At 40.7% G+C, this 20,721-nt stretch overlaps 2 protein-coding genes across 2 annotated transcripts in view; one reads left to right on the forward strand and one right to left on the reverse strand.

The window, feature by feature from the left end:
* Positions 1–20,681, forward strand: part of Tfb1m (transcription factor B1, mitochondrial) — a 32,726-nt gene extending 12,045 nt beyond the window's left edge. Inside the window, exons 5-7 of the mRNA XM_090337923.1 lie at positions 5,928–6,047; positions 18,336–18,463; positions 20,304–20,681. Coding sequence (XP_090194049.1) covers positions 5,928–6,047; positions 18,336–18,463; positions 20,304–20,568 — 513 coding nt within the window. The 3' untranslated portion in view covers positions 20,569–20,681. The remainder of the gene's footprint in view (positions 1–5,927; positions 6,048–18,335; positions 18,464–20,303) is intronic.
* Positions 8,300–8,956, reverse strand: Cldn20 (claudin 20). Its single transcript, XM_090337618.1, has one exon. It carries the CDS (start codon positions 8,954–8,956, stop codon positions 8,300–8,302), a length of 657 nt encoding a protein of 218 aa, XP_090193744.1.
* Positions 20,682–20,721: the final 40 nt, after the last annotated feature.

Here is a 20,721-nt window from a genome sequence, read left to right on the forward strand (position 1 = left end):
TTCTCTAAAGTCATTATGCCTGTTTTCATTTCTACCAGCAGTGTGTGTGTGTGTGTTCATTTTGTTCCATATTCTTCCTAGGACTTGCCAGAGATACACATTTCTTTGTTAATCTGGGAATAGTGGCGTGTCATTGTATTTTGTTTTCTTTCTGATTTTTTATGAATTTGCATGCCATTTTATATGCTTGCTAGCCATCAAGGATACTTGATGTTTTCATATGAACTGCTTGCTTTCTGTTCCTCTTCTGAGGAATGGCTGACATTTTTCCACTGGCTTACACTCTTTACATGTTCCTCTTGCAGTCATTTATTATATGTCCTGAGATTTCCCCATCTGCCCTGTGGCGTCTTGTCATTGTCTCATGAAAATCAGGAGTGGTACTTTTTGTGTCTTGAGATCATGAAGATATCTGTTACACTGTAAAAGTTTTATGTTTAATATTTCACATTTCTACCCATAGTCCACTTGGGGTTTGTGTGATTGTGATTTATATGTTTGAAATAAGAAACTAGTTTGCTATTTTCTACATATGGATCCCAATAAGCCCATTTATCCCTATTTGTTATCATTCCTGCACACATGCATGCACAAGGATGCACATACATACACACAGTACTTCTCTGCAAAAGCCATATAAGCATTGCTGTGATTAGAGACACCAAGGAGATGATATGAAATCCAGGAAGCAAAAGTCCCAGTATGAACCAGAGAGAAGGGAATCCCCAGGAGAAACATTCAGATCAGATAAGAGCCAATTAAGAAAACAGAACTTGATCATATACCTCATATTTACATACATTGAAAAATAATTACACAAATTTGGGATTAAATTACTGATAAATTAGAAGAAAACTAAATGTAGAAGGGAATGAAACAAAAGGAGCTGCTTTTTTTTTCCCCAAAAAGTTTTGTATAGCTAATGTAATTATCCTCAGTGAACTTATCACAAAATGTAGTGAATTTCGTAAGTTTTCTTGGGGATTATACCTGCAAGAACACATAGTGATTAAAAAAAAATGATGAGAAAGGCTTGCCTGTCACATGTATGGTGAAGCTTACCATGTAGAGAGAGATGAGAAGGTCCGAAATAGACAACCTGGTCATGGTGATGGTCAGATCAAATACTCCTAGGACAAAGGGGATTATTTGGTAAACCTTCTTAAAACTCATGGAGTAATTATATGCAGACTGAACTTGAATGTAAGTGGTAGGCTTGATAAAGTCATGATGTTCAGGTTTTCCATGTTGTTTGGCCTGTGGTTTTTTTTTTTTTTCCTATCAGGGTCTAGCGTCAACCTCTTAGTCTTCTGTCATTTCCAGAAGACCAGGGCTGTGTGTGAGCACCTTCTCAGCAGGAAAGGAAAAACCTCTCCACTCACTATATAATTAATTACAAAAGGCTGTATACCTTCTCAACTGTAAGCCAAACTTTTCTACTTACACTTAACATTATTTTAGATGAATAGGAGAAAAAGATTAACAGTGTCCTTGTAAATTCTTTGACCCCTTGTTTTCATAAAGCATTTCATAAAATGCTTTTAAAAGCTCAAGGGTTAGAAAGGTTTCCTTTTACTGAACATTTAATGGGCTTATTCCTTGGCCTTTGTTGTGAAAATCATCTGTCCTAATGGATTTTGAGTTTCATAGCTTCACCTATAATATTATCTATTTCAGAAATCTCAGTGCGTAATAGAATGGTTGACAGCCCATTTAACTCTTTAAGCTACCTCTTAATAAAGTCTTTCATAGAGCTTTCTTGTGTGTGACTTGAATTTAAATAAGTTGGGACAGTTACATGTGCAGCTTGATTCTAAATTTAGGCCCTTGGTTCTTACGTGTTCATCTCCACCCTGTAGGCACCTTTACCACGAAGACTGGCCAGGTCTTGGTTGGAGGCTGGGACATCATTCCCTTGACCACTGTGTGCTTTGCTTTTTAAGTAAAATGCACTGGAGTGTATTTTTACATCAAATTATAATATTTTCTTGCCCTGCAAATTTCCTTTTGTGAGTTAAAGTGATTTTAAATTCTCAAATTCATCATTTGAAGCACATCTTTCAAATGTAAAATAAAGCATTAGCTAGGTCTTAAAATGATAATTTCAAAATTGTAGGCACTTCTTAGGGTTCATTTTATTAGTTTTGTCATTATGTCTATGCTACATTTGGTTTTAAAGAGCTGCTTTGAGTTGTGCAAGTTGGATGTTACACATTTACAGTACATTTGGAAGTTTTTACCTTAATTTCAGTAAGAAATTAAACTGATTCTTCCTAATGAACCAAATGTATTTCTTGAATTTGGCATCCCAATTTTCATTGACTTACTACAGGTTAAAAACCAGGTTGCTTAAAATACAAAGAGGGCACTGGGGTGTGACAAAATTCCCTTGTGGGAATTCCTCATCCAGAAGCCATTTTGTAATCTTAAGACAAAGTTCTAGAAAGCCATATAATGTGGTTTTCACACCCAGAGCAGGTTAGAAGCAGCAAAGGTCCTATTTGAAATGTTCTTCATGTGATAGTAAAACAGGAAGCTTCACTGAGCACAGTTCAGCCAACAGCTCCCAGCTCCCAAAGTGCCTTGGGCAGTTTAGTGCAGTTCCATCTGCTGGATGAGTGATGCAGGGTGTTCCAGTCATCCCTGGGTGCCCTAAGAACACAGAGAACAGCCAATCCTTCCGCTCACTGTTCAGCTTGCTCCAGCTGTAGCTTCATCTCTGCTCTAAGGAAATGAAATATTATAAATGTGTTTGGATCCCTCTTTCATTCTCTTTGCCTGCTTTGGATGAGCTTCATTACTCTTAGCACGTTTTCTGCTTGTTACTATAGGTGTCTGTGTGCACACACAGAACAACAGGAGTTGATATATATATTATATCATATATATATATATATCTTTAGATCATACTGATTTTCTACCACTTTCATTTTTCCTCTAGTTTTAAAATTACCCTATGGTAATAACCTCTTTTATTCATTATAATTATCTTGTAATCTGTTGGAAAAATTATCATAATTTTGTCCCTGTTGGTAAACTAGGTTTTTTTTCTTTCATAATGTACATCATGCTGCAGTGACCATTCTTACACATCTCCTTGTGTGAGTATATAACTATCCTAAGACATTCCCAAAGGTTTACCTAAAAGGTTTTCTAGGTTTATGCAAGGTCAGTCAGCTGTTGTGCATATTGCCCTGTTATGTGTGTTTATACCAATGTTCACTCTTATTAGCCTGCTAAGTGTTCAGTATTTATATCATAGAAATGGCATTACATCTCATTGTGGTCTTAATTTGCATAGCCCTACTTTTTTGCTTGGTTGAACATATTATGGTGATGGTTAATTTGGGCTGCTCTTTTATGCCTCCCCCATCATACTGTCTGTGGCCTATCTTATCAATGACTAGTATGTAGCTATCTCATCTGTATTCCGAACACTAATAATCCCTTGGTTGGTCAAAGACCCTCTTTCAGTCTGTTATTTAGCTTTACAATGTTTGTGTTGTACATAAATTCTTAATTTTAATAGTCAAATGTGTTAGTCTTATGTGATATCTGCTTTTGCAACCATAAAATATGGGGGTTGAAAATAATATACTTAAAAAATCTTAGCCAGGCACTGGTGGCTCACACCTATAATCCTAGCTACTCAGGAGGCTGAGATCTAAGGATCATGGTTCAAAGCCAGGCTGGGCACGAAAGTCCATGAGATTCTTTTTTTTTTTTTTTGCCAGTCCTGGGCTTTAGCTCAGGGCCTGAGCACTGTCCTTGAACTTTCTCAAGGCTAGAGCTCTACAACTTGAGCCTCAACATGACTTCTGGCTTTTTTCTGTGTATCAGGTACTGAGGAATTGAACCCGGGTCTTGGTGCATGCTCTACCACTAGGTCAAACTCCCGGCCCCAGTCCATGAGATTCTTATCTGCAATTAACCACCAGAAAAAATGGAAGTGGCTTTGTGGCTCAAGAGGTAGGGTGCTAGCCTTGAGCTGAAGAGCTCAGGGACAGAACCCAGGCCCAGAATTCAAACCCCATGACCGAAAAGAAAAAAAAAACAAATCTTAAGTTTTTTGATTCTCACTTACTATTAATTCACTCAGTATTTTCATTTATGGTACAAGGTTGAGGCCTACTTTGTTCTTACTGGATGGAATGGTCTATCCTTTTCCATTAGCAGTTGATACAGTATATATTATGTGTCAGATGTCCATATCTGCTTGGGTCTTTGCCAAAGCTTTGGTCTATTTGTGCCTTTAGCAATACTGCCTAAACTTTGATGTCTGTAGTGGCGAGTGCTCTCATCTACATTGTTGCTATTCTTCTTGGTCTTTATACATACATGAATACCAGGTGTCAGTTACAGGTCTGTGCCTGTGTGTGTGTGTGTGTGTGTGTGTGTGTGTGTGTGTGTGTGTCTTCTTGTTTTCTTTAAAATCCTGGTGTTTTTATTAAAATTGCATCAGATTTATGAATTTGTTTATATCTATCTTGAAATAAAATAATACTATACTTTTTGGTTCTGTTTTGTAAATTTATCTGTCAAGAATAATTTAAGGGCCGTGAGTTTGGCCTAGTGGTAGAGTGCTTGCCTAGCATGCACCAAGACCCAGCCAGGTTCAATTCCTCAGTACCACATATATAGAAAAAGAAAATAAAGAATAACTTAATTTTTCAGGGTCTCTTTTTTTCTTTCTTTTTTAGTGCCGGTCTAGGGCTTGAACTCAGTGTCTGGATACTGTCCCTGAGCTTCTTTATTCAAGGCTAACACTCTACCAGTTGAGCCACTTCCAGGTTCTTTGGTAGTTTTAGTGGAGATAATTTCATAAAGCCAGGTGCTGGGGGCTCATGCCATCTCAGGAGCCTGAGATCTGAGGATTGCAGATCAAAGCCAGCCCAGGCAGAAAAGTTCATGCAACTCTTGTGTCCAATTAACCACTGAAATATCAGAAGGGGCATTGTGTCTTAAAGTGGTAGAGTGCTAACCTTGAGGAAAAAACAAAAAAACAGCTCAGGAAGAGTGGCTAGGCCCAGAGTTCAAGCCCCAATACCTACAACAACAAAGAGTTTCACTGACTTTCCTACTGGAGCTGACTTCAAACTATGACCCTCGGACTCGGATCTCAGCTTGCTGAGTAACTAGCATTATAGATATGAGCCACCTGTGCCCCAGCTTCTTCGAGGATTCTTTTTTTTTTTTTTTTTTGGTGTGGGGGGGGGGGCGAGTGGTCATGGCTCTTGAACTGTGGGCCTGGGTCCTATTCCTGAGCTCTTCAGCTCAAGGCTACTGCCCTGCCCTTGGGGCCACAGCACCACTTCTTGTTTTCTAGTGGTTAATTGGAGATAAGAGTCTAATGGACTTTAGTGCCCTTTAGTGCCGGGCTGGCTTTGAACCATGAGCCTCAGATCCCAACTTCCTGAGTAGCTAGGATTATAGGTGTGAGCCATCACGCCCAGCTTCAGGGATTTTTAATGTACAATTTTATTATGTTTAAATAAAGGAAAGCATTAAAATTTTTATTCATAATTGAGGTAATTTAGAAAATAAAATATTTAAGCATCTTTAGTTTTTTAATATGGTTATAAATTTCATCATCAAAAACTTACTGATCAGTTGTTTTGTGTAAGACCTTTCAGAATGAAATGGTAGTTTGGAAATCCCCAATAGTTGCTTTTAAAAAAGTTTATTTCATGATTTTTTAATGTATTGTTCATGATATAATTGACAATTGATTAAAAGGTGCTCCTCAGATGTAATAATATTGGAAGAAAATATTCACCAGGTTGGCTACATGTCATACACCAGCATATATTATAATTTGCTGTTCATCTCTAGTATCAGTTATAATGGGATGCTGGCTCCATTCCATCTGGTCTGATAGGTTTAATTGAATCAGTTACTTACTGAAATATATTCTTGTCCTTCTGTAGAGACTTGTAGCCACTACAGGAAGCAAACAGCGCAGTCGCCTTTCCATTATGGCCCAGTACCTCTGCAGCGTCAAACACCTCTTTACCATTCCAGGTCAAGCCTTTGTCCCCAAACCAGAGGTAAGCTTCTGCTTCTTTCTTTTTTTCTTTTCTTTCTTTTTTTTTTTTTTTTTGTTGTTGTTGTTGGTGGTGGTGGTGGTGGTGGTTGTGGGGCTTGAACTCTGGCTCGGGGCACTGTTCCTGAGCTCTTCAGCTCAAGGCTCCCACCCTAGCCCTTGAGCCACAGCTTCTGCTTATTTCTAGCAGACATATTCTTATAGCAGAAGTAGAATAGGGCTGGGAGTATAGCCTAGTGGTAGAGTGCTCACCTGGCATGCACAAAGCCCTGGGTTTGAATCCTTGGTACCACATGCTCAGAAAAAGCTACAAGTGGTATTGTTGCTTAAGTGGCAGAGGGATAGCCTTGAGCAATAAAAGAGGTGTCCAAGGACAGTGCCCAGGCCCTGAATTCAAGCCCCAGGACTAGCAAGGAAAAAAAATAAAAAAGAAAAAAGAAGTAGAATGGAAGTTAGAAGTGTGCTGTAATATTTGTTCCAAGGATGACTCATAGGAAATAATCTGTAGGATTTAATGTGTGTTTATATACACATGTATTGTAACTTTCTAAAAACTTATCTTGACTAGGAACCCAAAATTGCAGTACAAACTGTCATACTGGTCTACATAGACTGCCTACATTGACAAATTCAGCTAAAGGAAAGAATGGTCCCTTAGTTCTCATGAAATAGTTTCTTTTCATTTTTGCTCTCCTGTTAGTAGCTAGGATAGTAAAGAGAATGACTTACCCTATAAAATAGATGTAAAATATTTTGGTCTCTGTGTCTTATGCGCTCACATAAAAGATATCTTTACCAGGTGGGTACCAGTAACTTATAGCTGTAATTCTAGCCACTTAGGAGGCTGAGATCTGAGGATTACAGTTCAGAGCCAGGTCAGACAGGAAAAGGAAAGTCCATGAGACTCATATCTTTTATTAACCACCAGAAAACCGGAAGTAGACCTCTGACTCAGAGTGGTACAGCACTGTCTTGAGTGAAAAAGCTTATGGACAGGGCCCTGAGTTCAAGCTCCCTGACTGAACAAGCAAACAAACAACAACAACAAAAAACACATGTCCTTCCCACTTCCCATTACTAAAGTACACAAACAAAGGCTTTTTGATTTAGCCACTGTATTAAGAACAATTACTAAATATACATTAACAACTAAATTATAGAAAACAGCATTGCAGTATTGCCATGTACCTATACAAAGTCCAGTTTTTATTTTTTATTATAACATATTTGGAAAGCATTCCTTATACTTTAAAAACTTTCATTTCTACTAACTAATCAGAGCGGCTCATTTATACAAGAACCATGTTTTTGTTAACGTGAACTAAATTTGAGAATAAAACACAATTTAGAATAACTTACTTTCTGGACATAGTGGCACACACCTGCAATTCTAGCATTTGGGAGGCCGAGGTGAGAGGATTGGATTGCAGGTTTGAGTTCAGCCTGGAGTAATATATAGTAAGATCCAAAAAAGATTAGTAGATAGAAATTGATGTCAAATAAAATGAACTGGGATAAGTCAAAATTGTTGTTAAGAGAAGGGAACTTAACCTGGAGCCTCCTTTTGCAGAGGGAGTCTTTGGGTATTTTAAAACAAACATGGATTCTCACTTTGTACTTGGTGCTTTGGAAGTCCCTGAGATTGTCAATGGTGTTTGGGTTCATTTTTCTCTGCTATAGCAGCATTTAGCAGTTTGTGTATTCTGCCAGATCTCAGTTTTTATGAACACGCATGTAGATAGATTTTTTTCAACTGAGAAATGAGAGTGGAGGTTGGGCTTGGGCTGTGGGGTGACGGGACCCATCCTGCATGAGTGGATGGACCTCTGTTTCCAGCGCCTTGCACCCTTGCATCCTGTGGCTTTAAACCAGAAGCAGATTTCTCAGGCATTGCCTGCCAGAGAGCAAAGGCAGATGGTGTTCTTTATTAATACCAAGGCAAGAAGCTTTCATACTTAGCAATTAAGTTCTAGCATAAAATCTAGTTCAGAAGTTGTAGCAAATGTTAAGATGTTACCGGTTAATTATTTATTAGTGTTGCTGGAATCTCTTTTGATTCTAAAACATGAAAGCAATAATGGAAAAATAAAGATATTTGAGGACATATAGGTGATCTTTTTTTAGCACTTGAAACTATTTTGTTCTCTTTGTAGAAGAGGAGATGCATACGTCTGATTTTTTTTTCTTTTAAATCTAAAATAAAGCCTGGCCCCACACAAAAGCTTTGTTGTATATTCACTACCCATTACCCAGTTATTACACGTAATCCTTCAAGTTGTACACTGAATTCTCTAGATGTGTGGCAAAGGTACGTTCCTGCTCGAGAGAATAGAGCCAAGGTTCTGGATTCTTCTTTGCATAGGAAGTACAGAAAATAATACCAGAGATGAACAGCAGCATGGCTGAAATGAAGCCAACATAGACAGCTCCTCCAGGTTCATGTTTGTTGTTTTCCGGAACTGTCACATCCAGAAATGTGGCTATGATGTCCTTCATATACCACACTGTCGGTATTAAACCCAAGACCCCCGCAGCCACCAGGCAGACCCCTCCCGCAAAAGAAGCATGCCTCTTGGCTTCCCTGTCCTCCACTAGGCGAGTGCATTTCATCCCTACTATAGATGTGCAGATCCCCACGGCAGAAAGAAGGCACGCCAGGACCATGGCAGCCCGGGCAGCCTGCACGTGGCTGGGCAGGGACAGGATGGAGTATTTCAGGGTGCAGCTGAACATCCCGGTGCTGTACCATGTGCAGTCCATCCACAGCCCGTGCAGATGTAGGATGGTGGTGATGATGCTGGAGCCCGTGTCCACTTTGACCTTCCAGCTGGGCAGCAGAGTGGCCGTGAGCACACCAGAGACCCCAGATAAGGCCAGGATGAAAGCCAGGAGCTGGACACCCACCGAGGTCATGGTGTCAGCCTTGCTTGCCTCTGTCCTCCACAGAGATCGCAGGGTTTCACTGTGGCGGCACGTGGTCAGGGTCGCTGTGTTTCTGTGCAATAGAAAACAAAATACAGCTAAAGAAAGAAGACAGAGTCGTGATTGGGGAATGAGTAGACTAAAGGCTTGCCTTTAGAGTAGAACCCAAACACATCTCATTCCTGGCTCAGGCAACTCTGAAACTGACGGCAAATCTCGAAAGTCCATTCCAGAAATTAGTGCCAAAAATAATAGTACCAAAAATAATCCACCCCACCGCATAAGTAGCAGCTCTGTGGCTGGCTGTATAACTAATAGGTTTCCTGTTTACATCTTCCTGCTCCATACCACCATCATCCTTTCTACTGGCAGCGCTTACTGCCTTCCAGGATAAGGAAGGTCATGGTTTCTGACAAACCACAACACTGGCTTTAAAAAAAAAAAAAAAAAATCTGTTCAAATTAATTTTGAATTAACTCTATGATGAAGTACAGAAAAAGATAGCTCATGCAAGGGCAGTGTAGGCTGCAGAATTCAAACACCCTGGGTCAGTTTTTGGCTTTCCCTAACTTTTCTATGCCTCAGTATTGTAGACAATAGGATCATAGTACTTGTATCTTACGGTTAAGTAAGTACATGTTAAGGTCTTACAAGTGGTGTACAGTCGACATTTGTGTATCTTAGGACCATTGATGTTTAAAGCTATTTGGATCATTTTCTCTTTTTCTTCCTTAGGCCAAGGACATAATTGTGATTTTTCTATAACCTCAAAGCTAAGAAGAGCTTAAGCTGCAGTCCAGAGCATTGTTTTCTCAAATCAGTGCTTTCAGATGGGAAGGGGCCCAGTGCCGCCCAGCCTTCAGCGGGGGTTTGCAGAGCTTTCCATCAGAGCAGTAGAACCTGCAATCCCCTAGTGTGCTTCCTAGGGAAGTGGACTGTGCTGCTGCATCTGGGGACAAAAGGCAGCACATTAACCATTACCACCTGCCCACTTTCCTACCGGGTGAAAGAAAAAAGTCCCACAGGGTGCTGACTGGAAAATGGCTCTGTTTTGAATAAGTCACCAAGAAGGTTCACATCTGGCTTTTGTTACATACTTCGTTAAATTCATGCCTATATGAAAAATACAAACTTTCCTTAACGAAAAGTGATTGTGTGAGGTGTTAGGCCTAGACTGTCTAGAATGAATTATTTTACTTTGGTTCTTGATTTTTGAAGTATAAACCCTTCAGTTTTCCAAGAGGATTTGATTTCCCTGGGATTTTAAGTGGTTAGTAGTCAGGCTTGTCTGTAAACAAACATCAGTGTGTTCAGGGTTTGCTTGCTGTCTCAGTTCTTTGCTTTTGTTTTCCAAAAATCTTTCCTTATCTGAGACCAAACTAGAACAGAATGATTGGGAGGAAGTAGACACATTTTTAGTTTTATAATAGCTGTTTTCAGGTTTGTATCCGTATTTCACATTCTAGCCAGCTTGCTAAAAACTGATTGCCACCCAGACCACCTCCATCTTAGGGGGAGTTCCAGCAACGAGGTTCACAGTTAGCGTTCCCTAAGATCTTTTATATTGATAAGTTTGCATATCTATGTTCAGCTTATCAATAGCAATATCTTCTTCCATTGAACAAAATATTTTATAAATTTCAGTGTCTTTTAGACTGGCAGATAGATCATACATCATAATTAACAAGTCCTGGGAGTGAGAGATTACAGACAGGCAAAATGAGAGTAAATAATATGACATTACAGCTGGTTACGGAGCGTTTGCTTACTGTGGAAGCTCCGACTTCAAACGCTTTCTTTTCCACAGAACTTACATGGAAAGAATGTATTCTCCAAATGAAGGTCATGTTCAAACATCTTGGCATTTTAGCGCCATTACAATGAGATTTATTTTTCTCCCTCTGCAGCCACTAGCATAATAGAATTTCTGGCTTTTTCTCTAGATTTCTCTTGGAAAGAATACTTGGTTTCAATTGTTATAGTAGAGACAACAGTGGTAGGGCAGGTCTCTAGAGAGAACATTCATATTTCTGAAACACTACACAAAACAATATAAGGATGTTCTGTTCATAAGCTACTTGCCAGAACAAAGTCTGTAATAGAGTTCACTAAAATGTGAAGTTACTTGTCCAGATAAAACCTATTCATACTATAAATAATCTTTCAAAATAGATGTATAACTTGTAATTCAAACTTTCTATAATACCGCAGGTCTGTACTTAGCTGTCCGAGCATTTTAGCCGCCTCTTGTTTTCCATACCTTTTGTCGGTGGTCTTCACCGTCTGCACTCCCTTCTGTGGATTGTCTCCAAATTACTCTCAATTAGGTCCGAAGAGGAGAAACTACATCCATGAGGCTTGATCTTGAGCGTGAGCATTTTTTTTGTAAGTTCTAGCAAGTGAACTTGAAAATAGCAAATAAAGAGCCAGATAGAAATCAGAGGTGAAAAGTGCTGATGATGCTGGAAGATAAATACCAGGTTCTCCATAGCATGCCCGAGCTGTGGGGGAATTAAGACAGGAGAGGCGGGGAATGAGGGAGTTGTTGCTATGTTGAGGCTTTGTCAAAACTTGAAAGGCAAAAGTGCTTTTGTGTCACTGTATGGGGGAGGAATTATTTGGGTGCTCACACAAAAAAGCTTTTTTTCTTTTAATATTATGGTTTAACCACATAGTTATAATTTAGCGTTGACTTTTTTGTCTATTGGGAGATGTAGTTTCTTATGTTATGTCTTCAGTTAAAGAATACAGCCTGAAGTATTTTTAACTGGAATGTGTTTGCAAATCATAATTGAGACGATTGCTTTCACTTCTCATCTCACTGGTTGTCTCCTCTGGAACTAAGATGCATTGTTGAGTTTTTGCCTGGATGATCTAGCCATTGGTGAGAATTGGTGTTAGCCCAGTTCTTTTTATTTAACATAAATTACATGCTCAAGCATCTGGTGCATAAACATTAAAAATTGTGTTCTGATGGTGAGTTCCCTTTATTAGTATGAAATGACCTCCTTTATCTCTTCTGACTAATTCCTGGTGAATTGTACTTCTTTGTTCAATGGGAAGATCACTACTGCTGCCTACTGACAGAATCCATTCTCTCGGAAGATTTTTTTTTCTCAGCTTTTCACCTTAAACCAATGTTTGTTTTTATGAAGTAGATAAGTTCCTTGTTAATAGCAGAGGATTGCATCTTGCCTTTTGATCCAGCTTTGCATTCTGTCTTTTGATTGAATATTGAATGTTAAAATTGACGAGTATATTCCCTTCCAGATTTTAGTTTTGTATCTCTTCTTCTTCCTGTATTTATCTATTGGCAGACTATGTTTTCTTTACTTTTTTCCTGTTCATTATGTTTCCTAAGTGCAGGATGTCTTTCGTATCTTCTGTACTGCTGGTTTAGTGGTGACAAATTTTCTGGTTTTTTTCACCGACTTTTTATTTTCCCTTCATTTATGAGTGGAAAGTTCACTGGGAAGAGTATCCTGGGTTGGCATTGCTTACTCTGAGTGATTTAAATACAGCACAGCATTTGAGCCCTTTTGCTTTTCTGGTTTCTGTTGAGAAATCAGCTGTTACTCCGATAGATTCCTCTTTATAAGTGATCTGTTCTCTCTTACAGCCAGTACTATTGTTGGTTTTCCGTGCTTGTTGTTTTAACTGTAATATGTCATGGAGGGGGTCTTATCTGGTCTTTTAGGTGTTTCAAAAATGGTCTTCTTGGGCTGGGAGTTTGGCCTAGTGGTAGAGTGCTTGCCTAGCATGCACGAAGACCTGGGTTCAATTCCTTGGTACCACATACATAGAAAAAAGCTGGAAGTGGTGCTGAGGCTCAAGTGGTAGAGCTCTAGCCTTGAGAAAGTCCAAGGACAGTGCTCAGGTCTTGAGCTCAAGCCCAGGACTGACAAAAAAAAATGGTCTTCTATGATGAGATTTGGAGAGTTTCTGCTGTTATATTTTCTATGCCTTTAGCCATTTTCTTCCTCAATAACCATAAAATGTAAGTTTAGTTTTTTAATAGTTGTGAAATTTTTTTTGTTAAGTTTTTTTTTGCATTTTTTTATTGTAATTAGTAAAAGGGTTACATGATATTTGCCAGATAGAAGGTGCATTAATTCACGTACATTGATACTCTTTCACATGTCTTGGTACCCATTTCCCTCCCCCCCCCACACCCCCCACCCGTCTTGGTTTTCTCCCCTTCCCTATCAAATTTCAAATAACCAACTACAAGTAAATTCAATATATCAGATAACAAAGTGAGATACTATAACAATATGAGATAACCAAGGGACAGCAAAGGAGATGAGAGACAACATAGTACATTAAAGACAACAATCATTCGTTATATGGCTTTTGTTTCAATATCCTGAGGTCCTTTCAATTAGCTTCATACTATATGGCCTTATGTATCAAGATTTTGCTCTATTGCAGATCTCTGCTAGTAGAGCCCAAGGTTTCTACTGATTATGACAAATGAAGGAAACCATTGAGCCTAAGTTCCTTTGAGTCTGGCTTACTTCACTTAATATGATTTTTTCTAAGTCTTTCCATTTCCTAACAAATGGGGCAATGTCATTCTTTCTGACAGCAGCATAGAATTCCATTGTGTACAAATACCACAACTTGTTGATCCACTCATCAACTGAGGGACATCTAGGTTGGTTCCATATCTTTGCTATGGTGAATAGTGCTGCAATGAACATTGTTGTGCTAGTGGATTTAGTATGCCCTTGTTTCTGGATGGTTGGGTAAATGCCAAGTAGTGGAATTGCTGGGTCATAGGGGAGTTCTATGTTTAGTCTTTTGAGGTACTGCCACACTGCTTTCCATAGTGGTTGAACGAGTTTGCACTCCCACCAACAGTGTAGTAGTGATCCCTCCTGGCCACATCCCCTCCAGCATCTGTTATTATTCTAGTTGTGAAATTCTTACAGACTTCTTTTTTTGTTTTCTTGCTCTTGTATGTTTTCTTCTTGCCTTCTATTTCTACTGTCTTCAAGCCAGAAATTCTGTCATGTATTGTTTTTTTTTTTCTGTCTGTTTTGTATTTCTTCTTGATGATTTTGCAGGCTGAGGGAGAAGAAAGGGGAAGGGTAGGGAAATGGGATGTGACTGAATAAAGGTGCTTCCTAGAAATCTCCCATCCTCCCCTTTATTTTGCTTGAATACCTTTTTTTCAAACAATTTGGCCATTGTCAGCTACAAGAGGGCCCCAGGCATTTGTCTAGTCTACAGCCACCATGATAGGCTGTATCCATTATGGTTGGGGTTGAGTTTAGAATATAAAATGGCTTCTCGGCCCATTTTGAGTTTGAATTTGAATTTGAGTCATGAAAAATTGAATTGATGGTGTGATGCTCTTCCAAGCAGATGTGGTCTCTAGATATGAAGGACAAGCCATTGCCCCACACACCATCATCTTGATTTAAGCCCTGGACAGTGGCAGCCATCATTGTGGGTTTTTTGTTTTTTTAAGTGCTGAATTTTTCTTGCTTTCTCTTTGATCTTGAAAATAATGGTAGTACATAATAAAGCTCAATCGTTACTGACTCTAGTTCCAAAAATTTAAGCTGGTTTTATTTAATGTTAATGATTTTCTTCTTGATAAGTTTATTAACAGTATCTGAGCCAGGCACAGTGGCTCACGCCTGTAATCCTAGCTACTCAGGAGGCTGAGATCTGAGGATCAAGTTCAAAGCCAGCCCGGACACAAAAGGACCTGAGACTCTTATCTCCAGTTAACCTGTAGAAAACAGGAAGTGGGGCTTGGCTCAAGGATAGGGTGGTAGCCTTGAGCTATAGGGCTCAAAGACAACGCCCAGGCCCAAGGATAGGGCAGTAGCCTTGAGCTGAAGAGCTCAGGGACAGAACCCAAGCTGAGTTCAAGCCCCATGATCCACTAGGAAAAAAAAAAACAGTATCTGCTCTAATTACTATTAGTCCATTGTTTTCCTGCATCTTTATGATTATTTTAATTTTAAAATTATATTGTTGGCTGCCCTGAAGAATTTCTTAATTATTAAAATAGGTAGTTTGTAGATTAATTGTTACTAGTGAGGACTCTATTACAATTGAAAGGGAATATTATTTGGTCATTTTGTGTCCTTGAATGTCTTTTAAGAAGCCATCTCAGTTCTGCTGATTTTCACAGAAAACAGATGTATGTTTCTGCCTATATATTACATTTTTCTTTACTCTGTTATTTACTTTATTTTTACAATATTTCATGTTCTCATTATATTAGAATATTAAGATTCTTTTGGATTTTATGGTGACATTGGTGTGATAGCTTAGTTTTTTAGGCTCATAAACAGCATAAATATGTTTTCATTGTGGTCTTACCATCACATAGTTTGAACACTATTTTGACCAGCCAGCATATTCTAACCTGGCTTGATTTCTTAGTATGTTTGTAATTTTGGTCAGTGGCTCTTGTCAATGCCCTGCTGCCTGAGGTCTCCTCATTTCCACTGGGCTGCCAGCCCTACAGCCCCTCTCGTCTACCCCTTTGGCCTCTTACATCTCAGCTCCTGTCCCTACTATACCGTCTTCCTCAGGAGGTTCATATGGACTTTCTGATTTTGCCAAATTGCAGAACTAATGATTATTTTCTTTTTTATTGTAATTCTGGTGTTACTAAGGAGAACAACTAGGCTCTCCCAGACCTCCATAAATTACACTAGTGAAAGATGTGATCCAGTTCACCCATAAAATACAGTGTCTTTCAGGTAAGAAAACAGGAAGAGCAGGGTATGTGGGGAGGAGGGAAGCCTGAACAAAAGAAGAGCTGGTCAGGTGCTCATAGCATAGGCCTAAGAAACTGCAGATAGGCCAGTCCCCACAACAGGTCCCAAGGCCGGTGCACCTGTCAGCCTGCCATCCTTGCCCTGGTCAATGGAACTGCTGCTCATAGAGCTAACTGCGCTGTTTTCTCACCAGCCTGTGTGCTCCCACTCATGGCTGTCTCAGCTGATAGACAGCTTTCTGGTTATTCATCCTCCCTCCGGGCTGGTCCGTTAATAGTCTGGAAACTCGTGGGAGTGTTCAGTGGAGGCCCTTTCTTAAGAAGCGATCTGCATTGTTACTGTGTGTTTCCATGTGGTAGTGATTGAGTTTCTCAACGTGGTATGCCTTGTGGGATCTGGTCTGTGTGACACATCATTGCCTCCCATATATCATTCATTGCAGATCTGAGTTGTATTATCTTAGGGTTTGAGATTTAAAAGCTTTAAACTGCAGTTTCAGGCCAACATCCACTTGATGCAGATACCATTGACATTATAATGAGTTAGAAGGAAACTTTTTAATTCATCATAAATATTTTAATTCAAATATTAATGTCTTTGGAACATAAAAGTAAAATATTAGTTGGAACATCTAGTTTTTCCAACTGATTTCTTTTTTTATAACTTAACCCTTTAATAAACTAAAAACTCAAGAAAGAATAATAGTTGTAATATTGAATAAGTGCTCAGTTACAAGTAAAAAGTATTTCTGTGTTTGTTACCATAGCTACATGCAGCTTTTCTCTGATTCTAGAGACAATGCCTCTGTGGTTCAGAGTAATGGTGAGCATTGCTTTGGGAAAGCAGAGGAAGGGGTAGAGAGAAGGTCCTTCCCCACAGGAGCAGACTGCTTGCTGGTTTTTTCATCTGAGTTTTAGAGTCTTCCACTCTATACCCTGCATTTATGAGTGGGAATTTTCATTCTGCTGGGAATTTTCTTAGCTGGTTATCAGAATTATATTCAAATTCTGCAAGTGTAATTTACAGGGCTGCTGTTGTATTTCTATAGTATTTTTAAAATGAAAGCAAACGTTGGTTATTTCTTGTATTTATGAGCACTCTAGCTCAGAGAAGTGAAATCGAGCAAATATGGGTAAGGCCAACTTTTAAGATCCCAAGAAGCTGGAAGTGACAGTTCTTGTTCAGGAAGGACAGAGTATGTGTCCACTCCAGAGTATTGGTCTTATTGGTGTTTGAACATTATGCAGCATCTCAACACTTTCAGAGTTCTGGAGCCAAGTAGGGGCCACATTTCATCTCAAGCTGAATTTTCTCTGGAGACTAGCAGGCTGTTGGGTCATTCTGAGTGACTGCAGAACTGTTAGAACCAGCTGTGTGTGGGGGGGGTGGTTGGGGGGAATTTGATGGAGCGGTTGGAGGGAATGAGTCACAGGATAGCAGGATGGGAATTACAGAAATGCTAGTGAGCTCCAATTATTGACTGTAGAAGCCTGGAGAAATCTCTAGAACCTTCCCAGACATCTCAAGTCAAGATGAAAGGGAAAGGCAGGCACGTCCATTTTGGGGAAGTCAAATGCTTCTTTAATGGTCTGTCTTGGGCTGTCCCCCCCGCTGACCCCACTCACAGGGCATCTCTTTCCTGCCACAGATGTGCTCCAGTAAGAAGCCATCCCTCCTCTGTCTCCCAGTGAGGGAAGGAAGAAACCTCTAATTCACCTCTTCAGTCTCCCTTCCCTATGACTGTAAACCTCCGGACCTTTGGCCCTATCGAGTGTATCTTGTGCACATTTTTAAGGACCTTCTTGCTAATAAACTAAGAAAATGATTAGGCAACACATACAGCACAATTGAAAACACATTAAAATTTACAACCACTATTATGACTGCCATTCCCCCATAATCCTCACTGAAATCGTCCTCAGGCTGATGACACTTAGGGCCCGTTTGGAGGGTGCAGAGAACTCTCCATGGCAGATCTCTTTCTGCTACCTAGAACATTCTAAGCTCATGCCAGCCCACCACCCCTACTGTGAAAGGTCTGCCATTGCCCCCGATGGAGTATCTGTGGAGAAGGGGAAGCCTTTGAGGACAAGGTGAGGGAGTCACAGAGAAGGCCAACAGGACTGGCAGGCACACGGCAAATGCAGCTAGCATCTCTGAGAGTCTGCTCGAGTGGCCACGTCCAGCAGGTCTTCATTTCACATCCAGGATTCTGCCACTCCTAACACATTTGTAATGAACGCATTCTTAAAATGTACTTTAGGAATAAGGCAGAATATAAATCTCTGACTAGGTAAGTGTGAACAGTTTTGTCTTGTATTAAAGATTCTCAACAGCTAGGAACGACTTCAAAACTGTCAAACACTGACATTTTTGGTAGTTTCCGGTCATTTGGTCTAGCAGGTGTCCGTGTAGAAACTGGGCATGAGCGGCATTTCTTAGTCCTTCAGTCCACACGTAGTGTCTTGCCTGGCCAGAGAAGACACAGACACAAGGAAAGGTTTTCTTACGAAGCTGCTCCAGAAACCTGCACCCATACAGTTGTCAGGGGAATGGTCAGAGGCAAGTTGCGTTGTCACACACAGCCTCAAGCCTCCAGTGACCTGTGTTTGCTTACCTCGAAGGTAGATGTGGGCGTGGTGCACTTCACACCCTTGATCCAGCCCAGAATACAGCAGCCCTTCAAGCTGGTGGAGAAGGTTGTTCAGAATGCGTTTCAGTTCCGGAGGAAATACTGCTATCGGGGGCTCGGGTAAGACTCTCTCTGCTCCTCCTTGCTTTTTGACTCTCCTAAAGGCATATGTGACTGGTGCTTGGTTTTGATCCACTGATGAGCAAAATGTGGTTACCACAGAGGTCCAAAAGCCGTAATTTTAACCTCAGGTACCGCCTACAGGCTTGGCTGTGTGTGATCCCAGGTACACCCTGACACTGACAGCTGCACAGCATGACCTACACTTTGATTTCTTCTTCACTGACAGTACTAGGGCCATGTCCACACTGAAGAAGGTGTACTAAGAGGAATGGGGCCCATTTCTTAACTGGCCATTGCCCTAGAGACACTCTAGCAGGCACTAGGCCCAAACCAATTTATTCTAGGATTCCTAAAAGTAGGATGCACTTTCTGTGATTCCCCACATGGATCAGAGCTGTTACCTACAGCTACATGAGTCATGCTTACAAATTAAAGAGGGCAAATGGTGCTAAAATCTTCAGGAAGAGCATTTGTGGATTGCCCTGGCCTCAGGACAAAGCTGTCTAGCCATACTGCAAGCGATGCCATCTGCTAGGGAGGGCAGTACAGCGTTCTGCCCACAGACCACATAAGGCCTGCAAAAACATGTGGTATGTGATAGAACACATACATGGTGTTGGTTGGAAAAAGTTCTGTCCCCCCCCAGTGCTAAAGAGCACAAATGTCATACTATCAGAATGAAATGAAAGGAACTGTCCAGAAGCTTAGAGATGACAACACTGTCTGTAAAGCTGAGCCCCTGCGTGTAGCTCAGCATAGACTGTTTGCCGTGGAGATTTCCATTGTGCACACACTGGAATTGGGCCTCACTGCCCAAGAGCGCACAGCCTCTGCAGTTCAGGTCAGCACCGGCTGTGTAGCTGTCCAGTGCAGATTGGGACCAAACAACCAAAATGTAAGTGGTGTCCAAGGTGAAATGCACCATCATCTGATCCTCTTTGCCACAGAAGTGGACTCAGATCCACATCTGTGCACCCTGGGAGTGGCGGTGGGCAGCATGCAAGGCCACCGCCCAGGGAGAACGCTCTGGCTCCACCGTGCTATCTCTCGTCCAGTACCTTTCAGGTAGCTCTGCAGAGACCGAGCAGAACAGAACACAAAGCTCAGGTGGACTTGCACTGTTCCTGGAAGCCCACGTCCACGTGCTTCAAAAATAAATTAAGCTAGACACTGGAGGCCTACTCCTATAATCCTCGTTACTCGGGAAGCTGAGAGCTAAGGATCACAGTTTGAAGTCAACCTGGACGGACAAATTCGAGAGACTCTTATCTACAATTAACCAGCAAAAAGCCAGAAGGGGAGATGCTGCTCGGGGTAGAGTGCCAGCCTTGACTGGGAAAAATGCAAAGGACTGGCACCCAGATCCTGAGTTCATGCACCAGTATCAGCACCAAAAACGAAAAAAAAAATACTGACGAGGAGGATAGCTACTTATGTCTTTATATTTCCATAGCAGCTATGGTGTAACTTTGGAAAACAAGTCTTCTAGGGCAAAGTGGACACATTAAAATGATAGAGCATCACACTTAGGAACTAATAGAAGTGCTATAGACAAAAAAAATACAAGGCAAAGCAAAACATTCCACGGAGCAGGTATTTTCCCTTAAAGGTAACATATCTTCACTGGGCCTTGGGAACATGCCCCCCACGCAGACACACTTAGCAAGGCACCTTTGATCTACCGCCTGTGGTCGTTCCTGGTGCCGGGGCCCCAGAAGGCCTCCCTCTCCCTCTCCCTCTCTCTCCTTTGGGGTATCGATTGCTAGGAGACCTGTCATTTTCAAGCAAGTGAAGGGCGTGTGACTCTCTCATTTGTTCTTTTTCTCCAATTCCTCAGAATGTTGTTTCCTGAAGCTCAGCGCCTAGAAAACACTGGAAGGCTGTTACAGCTGGCAGACATAGACCCTGCTCTTCGGCCCACCCAGCTCTCAGTCTTGCACTTTAAGAGCCTGTGTGACATATACAGAAAAATGTGTGATGAAGACCCTCAGCTCTTTGCTTATAACTTCAGAGAAGAACTTAAGCAAAACAAAGAACTGAAAAAGACAAAGCACAAAAACATTGCAGAGAAAGAGGAGGAGGAGGAGAGTTATGGATGCTAGCTGTTTCCTTAGGAGGTTTGCATCCAGACACGTCGATTTCCACAGTGTGGAGCATTGTACAAATAGATTTGTCTGTCTTTACAGAATGACAATAAATGCCAGTGACCAGATAACTTATGTTCCTTTTACTATACAGCTTGATAGACAAAATAG

The sequence above is a fragment of the Megascapheus bottae genome, chromosome 8 (genome assembly GCF_031878675.1).
Source record: "Megascapheus bottae isolate mThoBot1 chromosome 8, mThoBot2.hap1, whole genome shotgun sequence".
NCBI classification, from domain to species: domain Eukaryota; kingdom Metazoa; phylum Chordata; class Mammalia; order Rodentia; family Geomyidae; genus Megascapheus; species Megascapheus bottae.

Bases quoted from the DNA above. Each gene is read 5' to 3' on its own strand.
- Cldn20 (XM_090337618.1), bottom strand. From the start codon at position 8,956: ATGACCTCGGTGGGTGTCCAGCTCCTGGCTTTCATCCTGGCCTTATCT.